Source organism: Crocodylus siamensis, chromosome 7 (genome assembly GCF_052110815.1).
Source record: "Crocodylus siamensis isolate JL-2025a chromosome 7, ASM5211081v1, whole genome shotgun sequence".
NCBI classification, from domain to species: Eukaryota; Metazoa; Chordata; order Crocodylia; family Crocodylidae; genus Crocodylus; species Crocodylus siamensis.
Window position 1 is genome coordinate 61,584,867 of NC_143401.1, and position 18,581 is coordinate 61,603,447.

An 18,581-nucleotide genomic window follows, 5' to 3' on the forward strand; every position below is an offset into this window, starting at 1 on the left:
CAATGTCACAGCAATTTGTTTCACTGATGTTCATTTGCTCATTTTATCTAACTCCAACAAAGATTAATTACGTTTTTGCACTAAAAAAGTGAATTTTATTTTTGAAAAATTTCAGTAAAATGTTCACAATTTAGGGCCATTTTGTAGTCTAAAACTGTGTTTCAAAATGTGAGATTTTACAGCTTTGCATGTCTTTGTGCAAAACCTGATTTTCAGATGAATTCTTTTGTAATTTGATTTTTCCCCCCCTAAAAATAAGATTGCTTCATAGAGAAAGTGGGAGAAGCCGAGGACAGTATCAGGTTCTGTTGCAAATATTTTGCACAGCCTTCTATCATTTTTTACTTTTCTTGTATCACTTCCAAACTGTGCACTCAATTACATGTTGGCAATACAGAAATCCTTCACTTTTAAAATAGGTTTCATAGTGAGCTTTAATTAATATAATTTTGCCTCGGTTCAAGTCAGTAGTGACTCTAAATAAAACCAAATGATAACCTATGCTAATCTTACTCTTCAGTGGGCATTTAGTGTGCCACAAACAACTTCATTACCATTAACTCAATCCCAAACTCCTTTCTCAAAGTTCCAATTGGAAATGATAGGAGTTTTGCCTGCATATGGAACATAGGTTCATAATCTGTGGTGGTAGAAATGGTGCATGCTATGGATGGGTCAAAAAATGCAGAAATAATAAGTAACAGATTCCAATATTGTATCTGAGATTAAGGGTGTAAGTATGGTTGTTCCTCTCCCATATGATGCTTTCTTTGTGGTTTACTGTGTTGCCCTGTGGGGTCAGGCCAACTCTCAGGATCTCAATATTGCGCTGTTAGACAGGAGGGTGTAACACAATTGCACATATACAAACACACAAATCAATCAGGTGCATACACATGTACACTACCAGCTCAGGCACATACACATCCAAACCAGCCTAAGCACATACATACATATTACCAATTCAAGCACATACACTATACACCCCAGAAATTAGACACAGATCACTAATTCGTCTATCATACACACATCTTCCAAACTGTGCACACTAGCAACACACATTCAAAATAACTAGTCTAAGCTCATGCACACCTGTCACCAGTTTAAGCCCATACGTGCTACACACACCAAATTTAGAATCAGTTACCAGTTACCAACAGCTGCACATCCAATACACATACATGGATTACTAATTTACATAACTACACACACACAATATCATTTTATGTGTATATATATATGCGTGTATTCACTAATTTACACACATACCACCCACCTACACATACACACAGGTGAGTTCCTAAGTTGGGTGTTGTGATGTGTATGTAGGTATGTGCTTGGTGTACTTGGGATAACTGGGGAAAGTTTAAGATAAGAAAGTAGAAGTGTAGGGGATTAAAGTTACCAGGACTGGGATTAGAACTGGTAGACTACAGGTTTGGGCTGAAGAACTGAGGCTTGGGGGTAACTTTAGGTTAATTGATCATAATTAATTAAAAGACAATGCCCAAAGTCTGCAGAACAGGGAAGCAATGCCAGACTGGAGCAAGAGCTATGGGGGAGCTGAAAAGGTAGGTAGGGAGAGGGAAAAATGGGACTAAGAGAAAGTGTGGGTGTTAAAGAGGGGCTCTGGAAGTGTGGAGCCAGAGGATGGCTCCGGGACAGCTAGAGAAGTTGCAGGGAGTGGCAGTAGGTGCTGGAAGCTGGAGAAAGGCTCCAGCTGCTGGAGAAAACTGCAGGACAGCTAAGAGGAGCTGGGAAGCTGCAGGGGGGGGATGGTTACAGAAGGTGTGGGGGAAGCCTGAAAACAGAGAGATGGAAAGCAGAAAACAACAGGAAAAGCAGCAGGTGGCAGGGCAGCATGAAAGCAGAGAAAGGCAGCAGAAAATCACAGGGAAAAGGCAATAGGAGAAGGGGAGATGGAATTGGGAGGTGATTGGGAAACTAGCAGAGAGGATAGGGACTAGAGCTGAGATAGAGAGAGAGAATGAGACTGGAATTTAAGATAAGGAAGGGACTGGGATTTAGGAAAACATGACCCAACTCGGGGTTGCAAATGACAGTGATTTTATTGAACAGGGGAGATGGTGACACAATGTTTTATTGGTTCCCTTGCACACACATACACACAATGGCATCAGGGGTTAAAGAAGCTTGGTGCAGGGGCTGAAGTCCACTGAAGTCCAGGAGGAGCGAGAGAGAGAGTCCAAATTGTAGGAGAAGGTGTGCAGGTAATATCTGCCTATCCAGGCTGGAAAGGGGTCCAGATCACCAAATCCTTAGATGCAGGGGTAGCAGTGGACATAGTCTTCCTGGACTTTCAGAAGGCCTTCGACACTGTCTCTCATCCCATTCTCATTAAGAAACTGGGGGACTGTGGTGTTGACACCTACACCGTCAAATGGGTCGCCAACTGGCTGGAGGGCCACACCCAGAGAGTGGTAGTGGATGGATCATTTTTGACCTGGAGGGATGTGGGCAGTGGGGTTCCACAGGGCTTGGTCCTCAGGTCTGTACTGTTCAACATCTTCATCAGTGACTTGGACAAGGGGGTTAAAAGCACCCTGTTCAAATTTGCTGATGACGCTAAGATGTGGGGGAAAGTGGGTAGGCTAGAAGGGAGGAATAGGCTGCAATCGGACCTAGACAGGTTACAGGAGTGGGTGGATGAGAATAGGATGGGATTCAATACTGACAAGTGCAAGGTGCTGCACCTGGGGAGGAAGAACCAGCACCATACCTACAGGCTGGGGAGCTCCCTTCTCATCAGTGCAGAGGCAGAAAAGGATCTTGGAGTCATCATTGATGCCAAGATGAAGATAGGCCGGCAGTGTGGGGATGCAGTCAGGAAGGCCAGCCACATCCCCAGATGCATCTCAAACAGATCCAAGGAGGTGATCCTCCCCCTCTATGTGGCATTGGTCAGGCCGCAGCTGGAGTACTGCATCCAGTTCTGGGCACTGCACTTCAAGAGGTATGTGGACAACATGGAGAGGGTCCAGAGGAGGACCACTCCCATGATCAGGGGGCAAAAGGGCAGACCCTACGAGGAGAGGCTAAGGTACCTGAACCTATTCAACCTCCACAAGAGAAGGCTGAGGGGGGATTTAGTGGCCTGTTACAGACTAGTCAGAGGGGACCAGCAGGCATTGGGAGAGTCCCTTTTCCCCCAAGCACTACCAGGAGTGACTAGGAATAATGGTCACAAGCTGGCAGAGGGTAGATTTAGGCTAGATATCAGGAGGCGCTACTTCACTGTCAGGGCAGCTAGGATCTGGAACCACCTTCCAAGAGAAGTGGTTCTGGCTCCTACCCTGGGGGTTTTTAAGAGGAGGGTAGATGAACACCTTGCTGGGGTCGTTTGACCCCAGTACTCTTTCCTGCCATGGCAGGGGGGGTCAGATTCAATGGTCTGCTCAGGTCCCTTCTGACCCTACAAACTATGAAACTATGTTGTCCAGAGGGGGCTCGCTGGCAGGGTCTCTGGGTATATAGGTGGTGTGGCATGCTGCTGGTCCAGATGGACCCCACTGGACCTTGTGTGACCCTAGTGACAGTAAGCACACCCAGGCAAGGGTGAGCATGTGTTCTCCATGCAGGGATGTGGAGTTTCAGGTGTTTGTAATGGTGAGAGTTGCTGGTTCTGCAGGGTCTTTTGTCTTTCAAATGCTGGTTTTGTCTCTATTCCTGGGTGAGGTCTGTGGTTCCTGGATGAATCAATGTGAGGTGATGGCCCAGTCATTACAGGCCATTCAGTAGAGGCCTGCTACCATTTTATTTCAGTCATTCCCAATCACACTCATTCATCAGGGAACCAATTTCCATGAGAGGGGTACGTGACTCATACATTTGCAACACACAGGGGATGCTCAGGCAGAGGACACAAGATGGAGACTTGACATGTAAAATGGAAACCTGATATGACTTTAGTTCTCTTACAAACACAGGCCTAAACCATACAATATCCATATGAAACAATAAAAATCAATACAAAAATTATAATAATACAATACACAACAGTAAAAATCAATACAAGTCTAATAATAATACAATATAAAACAGTGGATATTCAAAACCAAAAACTTGCTACCAAAATAAAAACGTTTAAAGTTTATCCTACATCTTAGCTTACTTGTAGGGAATAGAGAGGGAGAGAAAAAGTCAGAAATGGTTGGGGAAGGGGAGGGAATGCATTTTAAAATAAATTAAAAAAGAAAAACTGGGGATTTTGCTACAAATGAAGTTTATCTAAAGTATGACTGAGTCCTCATATAGACCTGCATAATGTAGTGTATAATGGCATGCATAATATAAACACATTTATAACTTATTCAGTCATTCATTTGTGGTTTTCTTAATTATACTGGTGCCAATAAAGAAATGAATAAATCTTGATTTTATTTGTTTTCTGAAGTGATGAAAAAAGCCACTGTGGTAACTGTATCAGAAACAATAACCTCATCCCAGTTTTTTTTTTTTTTGTATTTGATAAATTACCTACTATGTCGACTGCTGACACTGGATTTTAGGAACCCAGCCTTTATACCTTTCTTCCTGGTGGGCACAACCCTCAGACCAACCACAGCACCTGCCAGTTGATAATAAGTGAATTTATTGATACAGAATGATAACAAAAAAGCAACAATACAAACAATCAAGCAATTCTATATCTACCAATCCTAGGGCTATCATCAAAGTATATCTGGTTGTGATGCAGGCTCCATTCTGAGGCTCTCTGTCTTAGGTGTCAGCAGTCTGGAGGTGGGATGCTGAGGCCTACAGCCAATGTTGCCTCTAAGGAGCAGCGGTCCATGAGCGCACCACCTTGGTCCGTGAGGAGGCTGCCTCAGTCCGGTGTGGGACACTTACCAAAGGGGGTGAGAACCAGAGGCCGGGGGCTGGGACCAGGGGCCAGAGTCTGGAGCTGGGGGCTGGGGGCTGGAGCCAGGAGCCAGAGGCTGGGACCAGGGGCCTGTGGCTGGGGCTGGGGCTGGGGGCTGGAGCCAGGGGCCAGTGGCTGGAGGCTGGAGCTGGGGGCCAGGGGCCAGCGGCTGGAGCTGGAGCCTGGTGTGGGGTCCACTAGCTCCAGGGAAGTGTTCCACTCCCCTGTGTGTCCTCATTGTGTTAGACAACCTGTCTGCTTTGAAGGCTGTGATCTTGTCTTATGGCATGCCCCCCTCAATTCTCAGACTGTGTCCATCCGTTGGTCTTGTGCTTGACAGCCCATTTGTTTTCAGGCCATGAGAAGCTGTGTGTGCATCTCCCAAGCTCTGTAGAAATCCATTTAACCCCTGCTACTCATCTTGACCCCTTATAATGTATGTATCTATACCTGTAAGCCAATTCTCCCAAAACAGGCCTTTAAATACCATTTCTAAGCCAACATCAACATTTAACTATAAGAGGTTTTATTCTTACAGACAAAACTTTTTTGAACATAATTATATGCATTTGGATTAGTAATTTATTGTTAATTATAAGTTAAGAAAAATTACTAAATTAGGCTTCCTCCTGAGAGTAAATGTGTAATTGTCTGGGTATGCTATCATCTCACTGAAATTCCTTGTGTTTCAAGGAACTGAACATCTTTAAAAATGGTATCCAATCAACTGCTTTAATCAAGTTCTTCCTTATATTACTTTGGTAAGGCTTACAGTTAATTTGATTTTAGACTTAACTTTAAATCTGAAGGAGAGGAGATGTCTTGCACTCTCCCTGGGGGATGTACAAGGAAAGAGAACAATTCCCTCAGCTTCTGCCTTCTGTTAATAAACCCCTTTAGTCAGTTCATTTTGCTTTCCCTTACATGCAAAGTATCCTTTTCACCTCCTTTGATGTCCAATGAACCATCTAGAGCAGGGCTTGTGCAAAAATTGTGATATAGGCTTTGTTCGTTTATGTTCTCCCTGCTTCTTGTTCAATGTCAATAAAATGTACTCAGATTGCATACAAAACTTCTGTCTATTAGTAAAATTGTATTGCCTTCTCCACCTGTGTTTGATGCGTATTTCACTTGGAGACAATTTATTATTGTATCTATTGATAGTTAAAGGATGGTGTACTGCATAGCATACTTAACCAAAAGCAGCAAAGCTATTTCATATTAGGTTAGTCAACACAATAGAAAGATACTTGTCTTCATAATGAAATTTTTACTGAAAATCATTTTTGATGTTTTGCCTTAAATACAAAATAGATATGTGAATTGAATCAAAGAATATTTAGGAAATAACTCAGCATATCTCACTTATATTTGTGAATTGTTTAGGCCTCTATGAAATTGGGTCATGCAGAGTTTAAGTTATCCAAAAATGTCTGCAAGCTTCAATGCAAAACAAGCTTTATTTCAGCTTTATCCTATACTTACTTACTCCTTGCTGTTACTGACTTTCCTTTGTATAGTCTCTCAGCATGAGAGACTATACATCAGTTATGTTTATACTGATTTAACCTTTTTTATTGAGACATAACTTTATATCAACATTGAAAATAGCTGTGTGGTGTTTGGGAATGTGGGATCTGTGAATACCTAATTAGTCTTAAGTGGCCAATAAGGGGGTTATTTTCCTTTTAGAAAGACTTGACGGTATTGTACTTGCAATATTTGCACTTGCAATATTTAGGGTTCTAGGTATTGTATCGATTCATCAGGCCATTGAGGTTTTTTTTTTTTCCATTCCATTTGTTCTGAAGTACCCCACTAATGGGGCTCACCTTCTTCGGCATGAGTCAGGAAGCAATAGCATGAGGTTTGGTAGTTCACTATAAAAAAGATCTTTTGTCATTGAGGACAGCTGCCCGTGTTTTTGTTGGATTTTTTGCCCTTAGATATTATTTTCAATATGTTGCTGACAAAATATATGGTATTGGCCTTCCTGAAACACTAATCATCACACTTATTCTATAACAACAGGAAGCAAAGGGGGTGACTGTGTTTGGCTGTTTGTATGCTTTAATAGTGCATTTGTTGTTTCCCATTATAATTAATTTAGTCATATATGTTAGGTTGCTGAGAAAGTGCAAGAAAACTCAGGACCTTATTGTACCATTTTATAGATAAAAGTAAGAGATCCTTCTGTCTCAGGAACTTAACAACCTAGACAAAGGATGGGGAAAAGGAAGTACGTTTTCTTTTTTTACAAGAAAAGAAAAAAAAATTGCTAGCTCTACATAAAAAGTCTCTCTGACCAAAAAAGGAGCATATCTGCTTGTTATTGGCAAAGAAGATAAATAAAGTAAAGCAAATGATAGATGGTTTATTATGAGCATAAAGTGGTCTTATTTCTATGTTAATGGGCAAAAAACAGGAAGAACTATAAACTCAATGAGAAAAATGTTTTAAAAATTATCTCACTTGAATTCAGAAAACTCCCTAATTAGTAGGGGTGTGCAAAGCAGGCCCTATTCAATTCAGATTTGGATTTGACCTGAATCAGGGACACTGATTCAATTAATTGATTTGGATCACTGTCCCTGATTCAATTTGGCTGAATCTGAGTCTGAAGATTCAATGCTGGTTTGGAGAATCAATGATTGAGACACAGACACAGCTTTAAAAGTTTTTTCTACATACCTAAAGGTATCAGCATGGCTCAGGAACATTGCGATGCTGGGGTGCATGGAGTGTCCCACAGGAGTGCAGGGGGACCCTCCACATGCTCGGCAGTGAACCCAGAAGTGGACTGGAAGTACTTCCGGTCTACTTCCAGATCCACCGGGGAGCATGATGGGGGGCTCCCCCCACAGCTCCTAGCTCAGTGATTGGCCAAGGGAGGACCCTGGGTGCCACCCAGAGCCAGGAGTCACCAGTCACCAAGCTGGAGGGGCATGGGACCCCCAGCACGCTCCCCGGCAGTCCCAGAAATCGAGCAGAAATGCTTCTGGTCCACTACTGGGTGTGCTGCTGAGTGCACTGGGAAGCCCCCCATGCTTCTGTGGGACACTCCATGCGCCCCAGCATTGCAGCATTCACGAGCCACCAGCTACCTAGAGGTATGTAGAAAAAACATTTAAAGATATGTCTATCTCTGAATCTTTCCGAAACTCTCTGAATCAATTCAGAGGGTTCCAATTCGATTCAGAGAGATTAAAAGATTTTCTGATTTTATTTGGATTTGGAGATTCAGTCACTGAATTGGGCTGAATCTCCACTGAATCAAATCAGGGACTGAAGCTTTGCACAGCCCTACTAATTAGCATAATAGGAAAAAGTTTGACTTAAAGTATAAATATTGTACATGCTACTCAAGAGTATTCAAGATTCTGCAAGGCTGTGAAGAGGTCACCAGCAACCACCTTTTTCCAGCCAGCTTTTTCCACCACTGTTACTCCCAGTTGGTTAACAGATGCAATTTCTAAACATCCCTGAGAATAAGTCGTTCTTATGCTTAATGAAGAACTTCATTGATCGTAAGGATCAGCAAAACTTATAAGAAACCCATCCATTCATGTAATGTGGGACCAGCTGTTGTCTAAATAACTCTGTAGACTTTGGGTAGTTAAAGGTTGTTCCTTAAAGGTTCTGATAAATGGAATGATAAGATTATAATGGATACATAAGTAAATTATAAAGTAAATTACATTTTACATAAACTAGTATTTATTATGTTAATACAGATTAATCAGATAAATTAACTTCTATTAGAACATACTATTTAATTTGTTAATATAAATATATAATTTGCCCAGAGTACTGGAGATGAAAAAATAAAGTTATAACATTCTGGTGATTTTTACTTTCCCATGATTCTTTTCTGGTTTTCTGTTTAATTTGGATTTTTTTTTTTGGTAGGTGCCCTGGTTATATGTCCATATTCTTTGACACATGCAGAGCTAAAAATTCTATAAACAGTCCCTAGTCCTTTGTTAGGGACTTCCAGCATGGATGTGTTAGTAAATACGCTCAAGGGAGTTGTGCTGCTGCAGTTTCATGCTGGACCGGGACATAAGAGGATGTCCTTATGAACTCACCTCTATCCCATCCTCTTGCAAACTTGGGGCTAACAGGTAGATTCTAACCCTAACTACTCAATAATACCTGAAAGAGGATTCTGCCTGTTTCTATTATTAGAAAAAGTTATATAAGGAAAGATTGTTTAAACCATATTTCTGTATCAGTTATAAATGTGCTTTTGCTTTACAGGGTACACCAGCAAGCCGAGTCAGATACAAAGTAGATGTTGTCAAGTTTCCTTACAGTGCCAGCATATTTGATGTAGAGGAAGATTCGGGGCGTGTAGTAACCCGAGTAAACCTGAATGAAGAACCCAGTACAGTATTTAAGGTATGAATATCATCAGATGCATATGTATTCATTGATAGAAGTGCTCGAAGATTTACATATGTTTTCATGTACATAGAAATAGTTATCCTGAATATTTTGGCTTTTTTATTATTTCTTTAAATAAAATTGTGTCCAGAATGAGTAAAACAATTGGTCTCATTGTAGTTTAATAATGTGCTTGCATATATTAAAAAACAAAAAAAAAACCCCTCATGCTTTACCTTAAACTCAGTGTGTTCCTTTGCCAAACTCTGCACATGTCTAGAAGAGGCAGTTCATTACAGGAGACCCTCGCCATTCATGGGGGATATGTTCTAGAGATCCCCAGGAATGGAGAAATCCACATTCATACTATACTGCATTCATGAATGGCACATACCCCTGGCAGCTTGGTGGGGTGAGGGGGCACGGCTGCACTGGCGGTGGCAGGAGCACAGAGGCAGAAGCCCAGCAGCAGCAAGTGTGGAGCTCCTGCAGACACTGCTGGCACTGTAACAAAGTGTCATCATGCTGCACCGCGAATATTAGAAACTGCAATTGCCAAATTTGTGAATTGCAAGAATTTCCTGTTCTTCAACCCAGTTTGCCCAGTGCCTGTAAAGATCGGGCTCTCTAGTAGGGCCCTTTAGGTGCTTTTATCCAATAGATGATTGAACCAGCTTTAGCTAAAAGCACCAAAAAGCCCCACTGAAGCACCTGATATTTATAGGTGCCGCTGAGCCGGGTTGAAGTAACATGCTACTTCTTCTGGTAAAGCACTTTTTTTAACATCTGCAAGAAGCCAACTGTGTTTCAGTATATGAGACTCAAACACCAAATCCTTATTGTTTGTTCTTAGCAAAATTTGCGAGAGCTATAAAGTAGAGAGTTCTGTGAGAGAATATTTTAAAATGACTGCTCTTAGGCCTTGTTATGAGCAGTGTGATGCCCAGATGCCCAGTGAGAGAGATTCTGTAAGTATCATATATTTTTTAAAATCTAACATATTTAAGCATACAGGAAACCCTCACTATTAGCAAGTTCAGCATTCACAGTTTCAAATATTTGAGAATGCTGAACCTGCATTTTAAATACTCTTACAGGAGCTCCTCAGGAGCACCATACCTGCCACCACTGCCAGACTCCCACCTTCGCCAGCACAGCCATGCCTTCACCCCCCATCCCTCAGCTGCTGGGGGCACTGTGTTCATGGATGCAGATGATGTTCATGGATGCAGTGCCATATTTGTGGATTTTGCCATTTGCAGGGATATCCAGAATGTATCCCACGTGAATGGCGAGGGTGGCCTGTGTTATCATAGTTATAGTTGTGAGACTATATTATTTTGAAAGGGTTGCAGAATTCATCTTACAGAGTGCAAAACAAAGTAGAATTCTCTCCTAACCTATATCCTATCCAATCCTATTGGCTTCAGTAGAATAACATGGAATGCAAGGTTGTTTGTAATTTGATGCCATGTAGTTTCTAGTGATCATATTTTCTATGGTCACTCCCACGGAGGATGTAGGAAGCAAATCTGTTCTCCAAAACTTATAAGAAGTATAATACTAGAATCAATCTTTTTTCTGTTTATCTTGTATAGAGCCAATGAATGAATACTAATTTTGAAAAAATACTCATGTTGTTTCTAATTCTTATTGACTAACTGGTAAGCAGATTATCATTCAGTTTTGATTAAATGGTTTATAATGTAATACTATTAAACACACTACAAAGAATAATATGACTAAGAATTGCTTTTTACTGTGTTGTACTTGCTCTTCATAAAGACAATAGCTCAAGTGTAGTCATTAAAAACAACTAAAGTATATGATATGTTTTGATAGCATATAGTAGCTGCCTTAATCACACTTTGTTTTTAAAACTGAAAATGGAAAAATGCCAATGAGCCAAAAATATATAAATCAATTTTATAATTATTAGGGTGTTTTCTAATTTGTTTCCTGATTTGGAAAATACCATCTGTCAGTATAACCATAAACCATACTACTTTCTCCCTTTCCGTTTCTGTTTATTTTTGGAGCTAGGATTAAAAAGAGATTTCTGTATATATTTTGATGGTAAATAAATAAGCCTACCCAAATCAATATTGTCATTTCTGGGAGCTGTAGCAGGTTAAAATATTGACATGGATAATTCTGTGTTCTGCAGATCAATTTGGGAACCTGGGACATTCAGATTTGATACCTGTTCAGTATTTGAGTGAATAAATGGGAAAAGTTTGAAGGGGAGGGTGTTGTTTTCTACTCACACTAATATTAAACATTCTGTTGCATTTCCATCACTGGTGTATACTTCCCATAAATTATGCATTATTTGGCCACATTCTGAGGCCCACTTATTCAACCCTTCACCCAAGTGTCTTGAGGGAGCTGGCAGGGGTCATCACGGAGCCCTTGGCCCGGCTGTATGCGCATTCATGGTCATCTGGCCAGGTGCTGGGGGATTGGAAACTAGGTAATGTGGTCCCTATTTTTAAGAAAAGGAGGACCCAAGTAACTATAGGCCCATAAGCCTCACCTCGGTGCTCAGGAATATCTTGGAGAAAAACATCAAGGAGCATGTCTGTGGGGGGCCAGCAGGGGAAATCATGCTCAGGGGCAATCAGCATGGGTTCATCAAAGGCAGGTCCTGCCTGACCAACCTGATTCCCTTTTATGACCAAGTAACTAAATCCTTGGATGATGGTGTCACTGTGGACATAGTCTTTCTAGACTTTAAGAAGGTCTTTTACACTGTCTCTCACCCCATTCTCATCAATAAATTAGGTGACTGACATTGATGCCTACACAGTTGGATGGGTAAGAAATTGGCTGATGAGGCACACCCAGAAAGTGGTGGTGGACAGGTTGTACTCAACCTGGCGAGATGTGAGCAGTGGGGTCCCCCAGGGCTTGGTCCTCGGGCCTGCACTGTTTAACATCTTCATCAACAACTTGAACGAGGGGGTTGAAAGCACATTGTCCGAGTTTGCTGATGACACTAAGATGTGGGGAGAGGTGGGCATACTCAAAGGGAGAGAGAAGCTGCAACTAGATTCAGACAGACTACAAAAGTGGGCAGCTGAGAATAGGCTGGTGTTCAATGTAGATAAATACAGGGTGCTGCACCTCAGGAGAAGGAATCCACAGCATACATACAGTCTGGGGAGTTCCCCTCTTGAAAGCACAGAGGTGGAAAGGGATCTTGGAGTCATTATTGATTCCAAGATGAACATGAGCCACCAATGCCAGACTGCAGCCAGCAAGGCCAGCCATACCTTGTCATGAATCCAAAGATGCATCTCAAGCCGGTCAAGAGAAGTGATGCTCCCCCTCTATGTGACATTGGTCAGGCTGCAGTTGGAGTACTTTGTCCAGTACTGGGTGCTGCACTTTAATAGGGATGTGGCCAATCTGGAGAGAGAGTAGAGGAGGGCCACCCATTTGGTGAGAGGGCAGCAGGACAGGCCCTATGAGGAGAGACTGAAGGATCTGAACCTGTTCAGCCTTAGGAAGAGGAGGCTGAAGGGGGACCTGGTGGCTGCCTACAAACTCATCAGGGGAGATCATCAGCAAATAAGAAGAGCCCTATTCTCCCCAGCACCACCTGGGATGATGAGGAACAATGGTAATAAGCTGATGGAGAATAAGTTTAGGTTAGAGATCAGGAGGCAATATTTTAGGGTTAGGGTGGCCAGAATCTGAAACCAACTTCCTAGGGAAGTGGTCCTCACCCCTACCTTGGGTAAATTCAGAAAGAGGTTAGATGATCAACTGTCTGGGGTCTTGTGAATCCAGTATTCATTCCTGCCTGTGGCAGGGGGTCAGGCTAGATGATCTGTTCAGGTCCCTCCTGACCCTAGATACTATGAAACTATGAAACCACTGGACATGGTAACAAAATTCTATTGTACTGTGCTGTACTAGCCCATGGTATTGTGAGATCAAATAGGGTTTGTGAAGAAAAAAAGGTGCAAAGGGTCAGTATGAGTGAGAAGGTGAGCAACTCAAGAATGGTGAACTCTTGAAACAAGAGTGAGCTCAGGAACAGGTGAACTACACTTCAGTGCTGCCATTTCCCACTTACATCAGAGAAATCTACTGCACAAAATAAACTTTTCCAACCAGGAGACCTTACAACACCTTCAGATCTCCTGTGAATATGAATTTTCATTTCCACGTCAGAGAAATTTTACAATCTTTGCATTCTCCTATGCCTAAAGAAGGGTGTGTGTGCCCAAAAGCTTACAAATAAAGATTTGATTTTTGAAATATATAACTGGTGTGATAAAATTATCTATCCAGAGTGCTGATTCCAGTTCTGCTTCAAAACAGGACTGAGAACAGAGAGCGTATTCTGTGGTGGGCCAGTATGGGGCGCTCCTGGGTTGAGCCGCCCACCTCCCTGCGCCCGCCCACCTTCCAGGCTCTGAATGCCTCCCTAGGGGCGCCTTATGCTCGGCCGATCCCTCTCTTGGAGCACACTTGCTAGTCTGGGGGTAACGTAGTTGCCACCACCCCGAGAAGGGACTGTCTCAGCCCTGTGTCCTTGGGGAAACACAGGCCTAATAGTCCGATGGGTAGTCGACCCGGTACAGGCACTTGGGACACTTCCCCAAGTCAGGGGGCAAGAAGTAAAGTCTCCCTTAGTCCGCAGACCTAAGGGGTCTCTGAGGCATAGTTTAGACCCCCCCTCAATAAGTCTCCCACACCGGTCACAAAGGAGAACTTTACTGATTACAAGGGGTAGGGGAAACTAGGGTACAGGATTGAGCAATATCTTAGTAATCCTAAAGACCAAACAGTGTGGCTGAGATAGCCTTTTGATCACGCATCTGTGTTACTGCCAGCTAAATTTCTAATCAGATTGAGTAGCTTACTCACAAGCATCTTCCATAGGCTGGTTGAGTTTCCCCTCTGGAGTCTTGTGGTGAGAGAGAGAGCTAGGTTCAGATGGTAAGGTTTCTCTGTCTCCCCTGCTTTGCTGCTGCTTCACCTCATGGCCGAAGAGAGAGAGCCTGCCTCCTCCCCTGCAACTTATATAGCCCCTGTGACCTCATTCACCTGGTCCAGTGGAGGTCAGCCCCAGTTGGCTGTCAGCCAACCAATTTATAACACATCACCTGTTACCGGGCAGGTTCCAGCTCAGCAGGTAGATGCCCCTCACCCAGGTGGCTGATGCCAGTCACGTAGGCAGAGGGAGCAGGTTTCCCCCCTTCCTCAGGAATGCAGCCAGCTCAGGTTACCTAAAGAGACAGGCTGAGGTGTGACTCCTCTGTGCCGGCCCATCTAATCACATTGTCACAGGGCAGAGATTTTGGGGAGAAACCAAGGTGGCTTTCTGCCACATATTCATCATAAGCCTTTTTTGTCTCAGCAAAAGAATTAAAGATTGAATTATCAAACGCACCAAATAAACAATGAGACCTCAAAGGAGTCAAAAGTAAGACAAAAGGACTCTTTTTACTCTTAAGGCTAAGTACAGACCCTCAAAAAAGCTTGAGACTAAATTGATTCAATCTTTGCAGGTTAGTCTGAGCTGCATAGGTAGAATGAATAAACAAATGAACAGATATTCACTTTTGATTCTGGAAATGCAGCCACATGCCTGCAGTGGGTTAGGCCACAGGCTGGAAGAGTGCTAGAGCATACCTCCCTTCTCAGTTGGAGCAGACAGCTTGGCCCAAGGCTAGTCCACCCAACCTGCAAAGGTTGAGGTGCAAAGCATTCTGGGATGCTGAGGGACTGTGAGCTAACTTGAATCTGGGAGGGACCTGGGGCAGAAGTTCAATAAACTGTTTTAACCTACATCAGTTAAATCTAATACTACACATCCATCCAGATTCATCTTAAATCAGTTTCAGCCATTTTGAAAGTGGTTTATGTGCACGAATTTCTGTTGCGTTACACATTTGAACTGGTTTCCAATCATTTATACCAGTTTATGTGTAATGTCTGTGCCTAGCCTAAGAAACAGTCCTATGATGTTGGCACATTAGTGAGAGAGCTATGTTGCTGCCTGTCAGATTATCTTTTTTTGTCTATTGGGCTTCAGCTTTGAATACTGGTGCCTTTGAATTGCACTGAATGCATTATGTTGGAAAATTGAAGGCTGAAATTTCTCATTCTGAAGTGATTTTTGTGTTTGACACATAAGGAAAAGAAACTTGCAATAAAATAGCTGAAATAACATTCAGCTTGCAGAGATAGTAAATAAATCTTTTTAAATAGTGTTAAAATTTTGCAGATCATAATAACAAGGCAAAAGTGTAATTTGTTATTCTGAAATTCCAGTTAGCACTGGTAGTACAGGACAGCCATAACTTGGGGAACTGTAAAACTGGACAACATAAAAAAACCTTATCATCAGACATAGGGATATCAACTCCATTTAGATTAAATACCATTCCAAAAATGAGAATTTGAAAAACTGGCATTACCCATCATGACAGAAAACCAAAGATGGTTTTATTGGTATCTTCAGTTTGATGAAACACTGTGATTGCATACAAACATGATATATAATTTTAAAAGGAGATAGGTAGAGGGAGGTATCTGTTTTACTCAAGTTCAGAGTTAAAGTGGTTTGGGCATTTACATTGGTCTAGGAATAAATAAACAAAAAAGTCACCTGTACATAGTTTAAAATAAACTGTAATGAAGTGGTATATTTGTTTCATCTGTCTAAACCAGTGGTGCTCAAGATTTTTGGCCAGCATGCCAGAAGAACAGTGGGCTGGGTCTGGCGGGGCCCCATCTGGCTGCACAGAAGGGAGAAGGAGCAGCCTAGCCCTGATTCAGCTTCATTGTGGCAGAGAACTTGGTGCAACCCCCACCTGGCCCTGAGAGGGGGCATGGCCCAGCCCCACACTGGGGGAAGGGGGCATAGCCTGGCCTCTACCTGGCCAGAAGAGGGAACACCCTGGCCCTGTGGGAGGGAGAAGGGGCCATGGTTCAGCCTTTTAGGGAGAAGGGGATGCAGCCAGGCACCTACCTGGCTAGGTGGATGGAAGAGGTCATAGCCTGGTTATGACTTGCCAGGCAGAGAAAGAGTCCCGGCCCAGCTCTGATCTATCTCACAGAGGTTGGAACTTTGGCAGCAGGGAGGGATTGGCAGCACTGCCACTGCTTCCCTGGAGCTAAATTTCCAAATCCTTGTAGATCCCCATGGGCCTGATTCCAAGGCTCCATGGGCCACATTTGGCCCACAGGCCAGAGGCTGAACACCCCTGCTCTACACCATATATTAAAGTAAGCTCTGGGCTGTATTCTCTACAAAACTATAGGGTTCGTATTTAGATTTGATAGATAGATGTGTAAAAACTTCCTGAATCTTATATCAAATCATTCACTCTGTGGTAGGGTTGTTCCTACATTGTTTGCCCACATGTGATTTCCTCTTAAAATCTGTTATTCATTTAGAAGATTCATATCTGATTTGTTAGCATCTGAAATCATGAAAGTGGCATAGATACAAATGAACATAAAAATTATCCATATAAAAGGAGTATTTTTTGTTGTTTATAGCTAGTGGTCATTGCATACGATGATGGTGATCCTGTGAAGTTCAATACCACCACTGTAGAGATTGTCGTTTTGCAGCCCTCAGTAATTCCACGGTTTACCCAGGAAGAATACAGGTATTGTGTGTTTCATTTCTGTCATTAATAGTTCTTTTGAAACAGCTTGTCTTTGAATGTTTCTTGTATGTGTTCTTACTAATACAGTGTACTGTCGTTGTCAGTCCCAGTTTATTGTCATAGTTGTTACACAGATTTAAACATTTTATTGATATGAAATGTGAATAATTTTATTGATATGAAATGCAATGCCTTTCTTTTCAATCTTATGTTATTAAATTGACATGTGATTCTGCCCAACTTTAGAAACAATGAATACATTTACTAATAGTATTTTTACTACCTTGGTTATTGTGGCACTTTAGTCCATTTTTTTTTCAACATGGAATAATAATTCTGGATGCCTCAGTTTTTATTTTCTCAATCTAAGACAACACAGAGAATCCCTATTGGGCACCCATAAATGAGAGATATTAAGTATTAGCACTTTTGAAGCCACCTCAATATACATTCCACTAAAGCATTTATATGTAGAAACGGCATTTCAGAAATAGACTGGTGTAGCAAGACTCCTCTTTCTCCTTCTATAAATAATACAGACTTTCAGCTGGAACATCTGGCTGAAATATATGGAAGGGAGGAATGCAATTTCTTCTCCCTGAATATATCCATCTCTCTAAGTGAATTGTTCAGATCAAGTTTTCATAGTTTTACCAGTAGTAATCACAGTGAAAAGCTTTTCTTAAGTTACTGCTTGTTAGACTTATGCTTTCAACTCCCTGTGCCGGGGAAGAGTCAGAGGAGGGGTGCAGCAAGGAGTGAGGAAGAGAGAGTGGTTTCTGCATTCTAGGGATATTTAAGTTTAGGGGGTCGCACCACATGCCTCCTTTATGGATCTCCAAATCCTTCTTATGTGGACAGTTTTTTCAAGTGAACTTCACAGTGTTTTCTGGCTCTCTCATAAATGTGCAATATAATTTAGCTCTGAATTCCACTTGTTGCAATGACTACAGAGCTTTTAATCACTACAGAGCTTTTAATCAGACATAATATCATAATTTGACTCCAATCAGGGGTGTCAGTTATATATGTAGATGCAATGCTCATTTTAAAGCCGCAGTATGAGTCTTAAGAAATCTTTTAGTACCATTTGCTCTCACCATAACTGTGTGCACTCAGTCCCTGAATTCCTTTCTCTGTCACACCATTCTCCAGCCAGATTTATCGGTCGGCCATTAAGAAATTTGTATTAGTGGGCTAAAGATTTTCAGTAGACAAGGCCAAACAATTTCATGAGTCCCCCAAACTTCATTGTCTGTCTCACTTGAGTAGATTAACAAGGAATTAATGGAACCATTTTGCTGAAGTAGAGCTGTTTTTCTACTGTCCTGCATGTCTTGTTTTGGAGATGTACTTCCTGGGATATTAGACTGTAGGCCTCTGTGAGTAGGCAGCTATTTGATCTGGCTTCAGCTCCGGCTGCTTCAGATGCTAGTGATCTGACCCGGAACTCCGGATTGGGTTCCTACTTCAATCCGGCGGAAGCGGCTCCGAAGCCGCCTCGGAGATTCAGCCATAGGGTACAATGGAGAGAAGTATCTATAACTTTGTTGGTTTTTGCCTGATTTGGATGAAATTTACAGAGATGGTAGCTACTGCTGAGAGCATGAAGCCTGCCAAGTTGCAAGAAAATCAGTGCAGGGGTTTGGTGGGGAACTGTACCTCAAGCTGCTGAC

General features: G+C 42.2%; 1 protein-coding gene across 2 annotated transcripts in view; it reads left to right on the forward strand.

Annotated features, from left to right (window-relative positions):
- The window catches only part of PCDH15 (protocadherin related 15), a 1,613,120-nt gene that overhangs the window by 1,402,882 nt on the left and 191,657 nt on the right, over positions 1-18,581 (forward strand). For both annotated transcript variants that reach the window (XM_090057186.1, XM_090057185.1), the window contains 2 exons: positions 9,143-9,283; positions 16,793-16,905. In XM_090057186.1, coding sequence (XP_089913312.1) covers positions 9,143-9,283; positions 16,793-16,905 — 254 coding nt within the window. The remainder of the gene's footprint in view (positions 1-9,142; positions 9,284-16,792; positions 16,906-18,581) is intronic.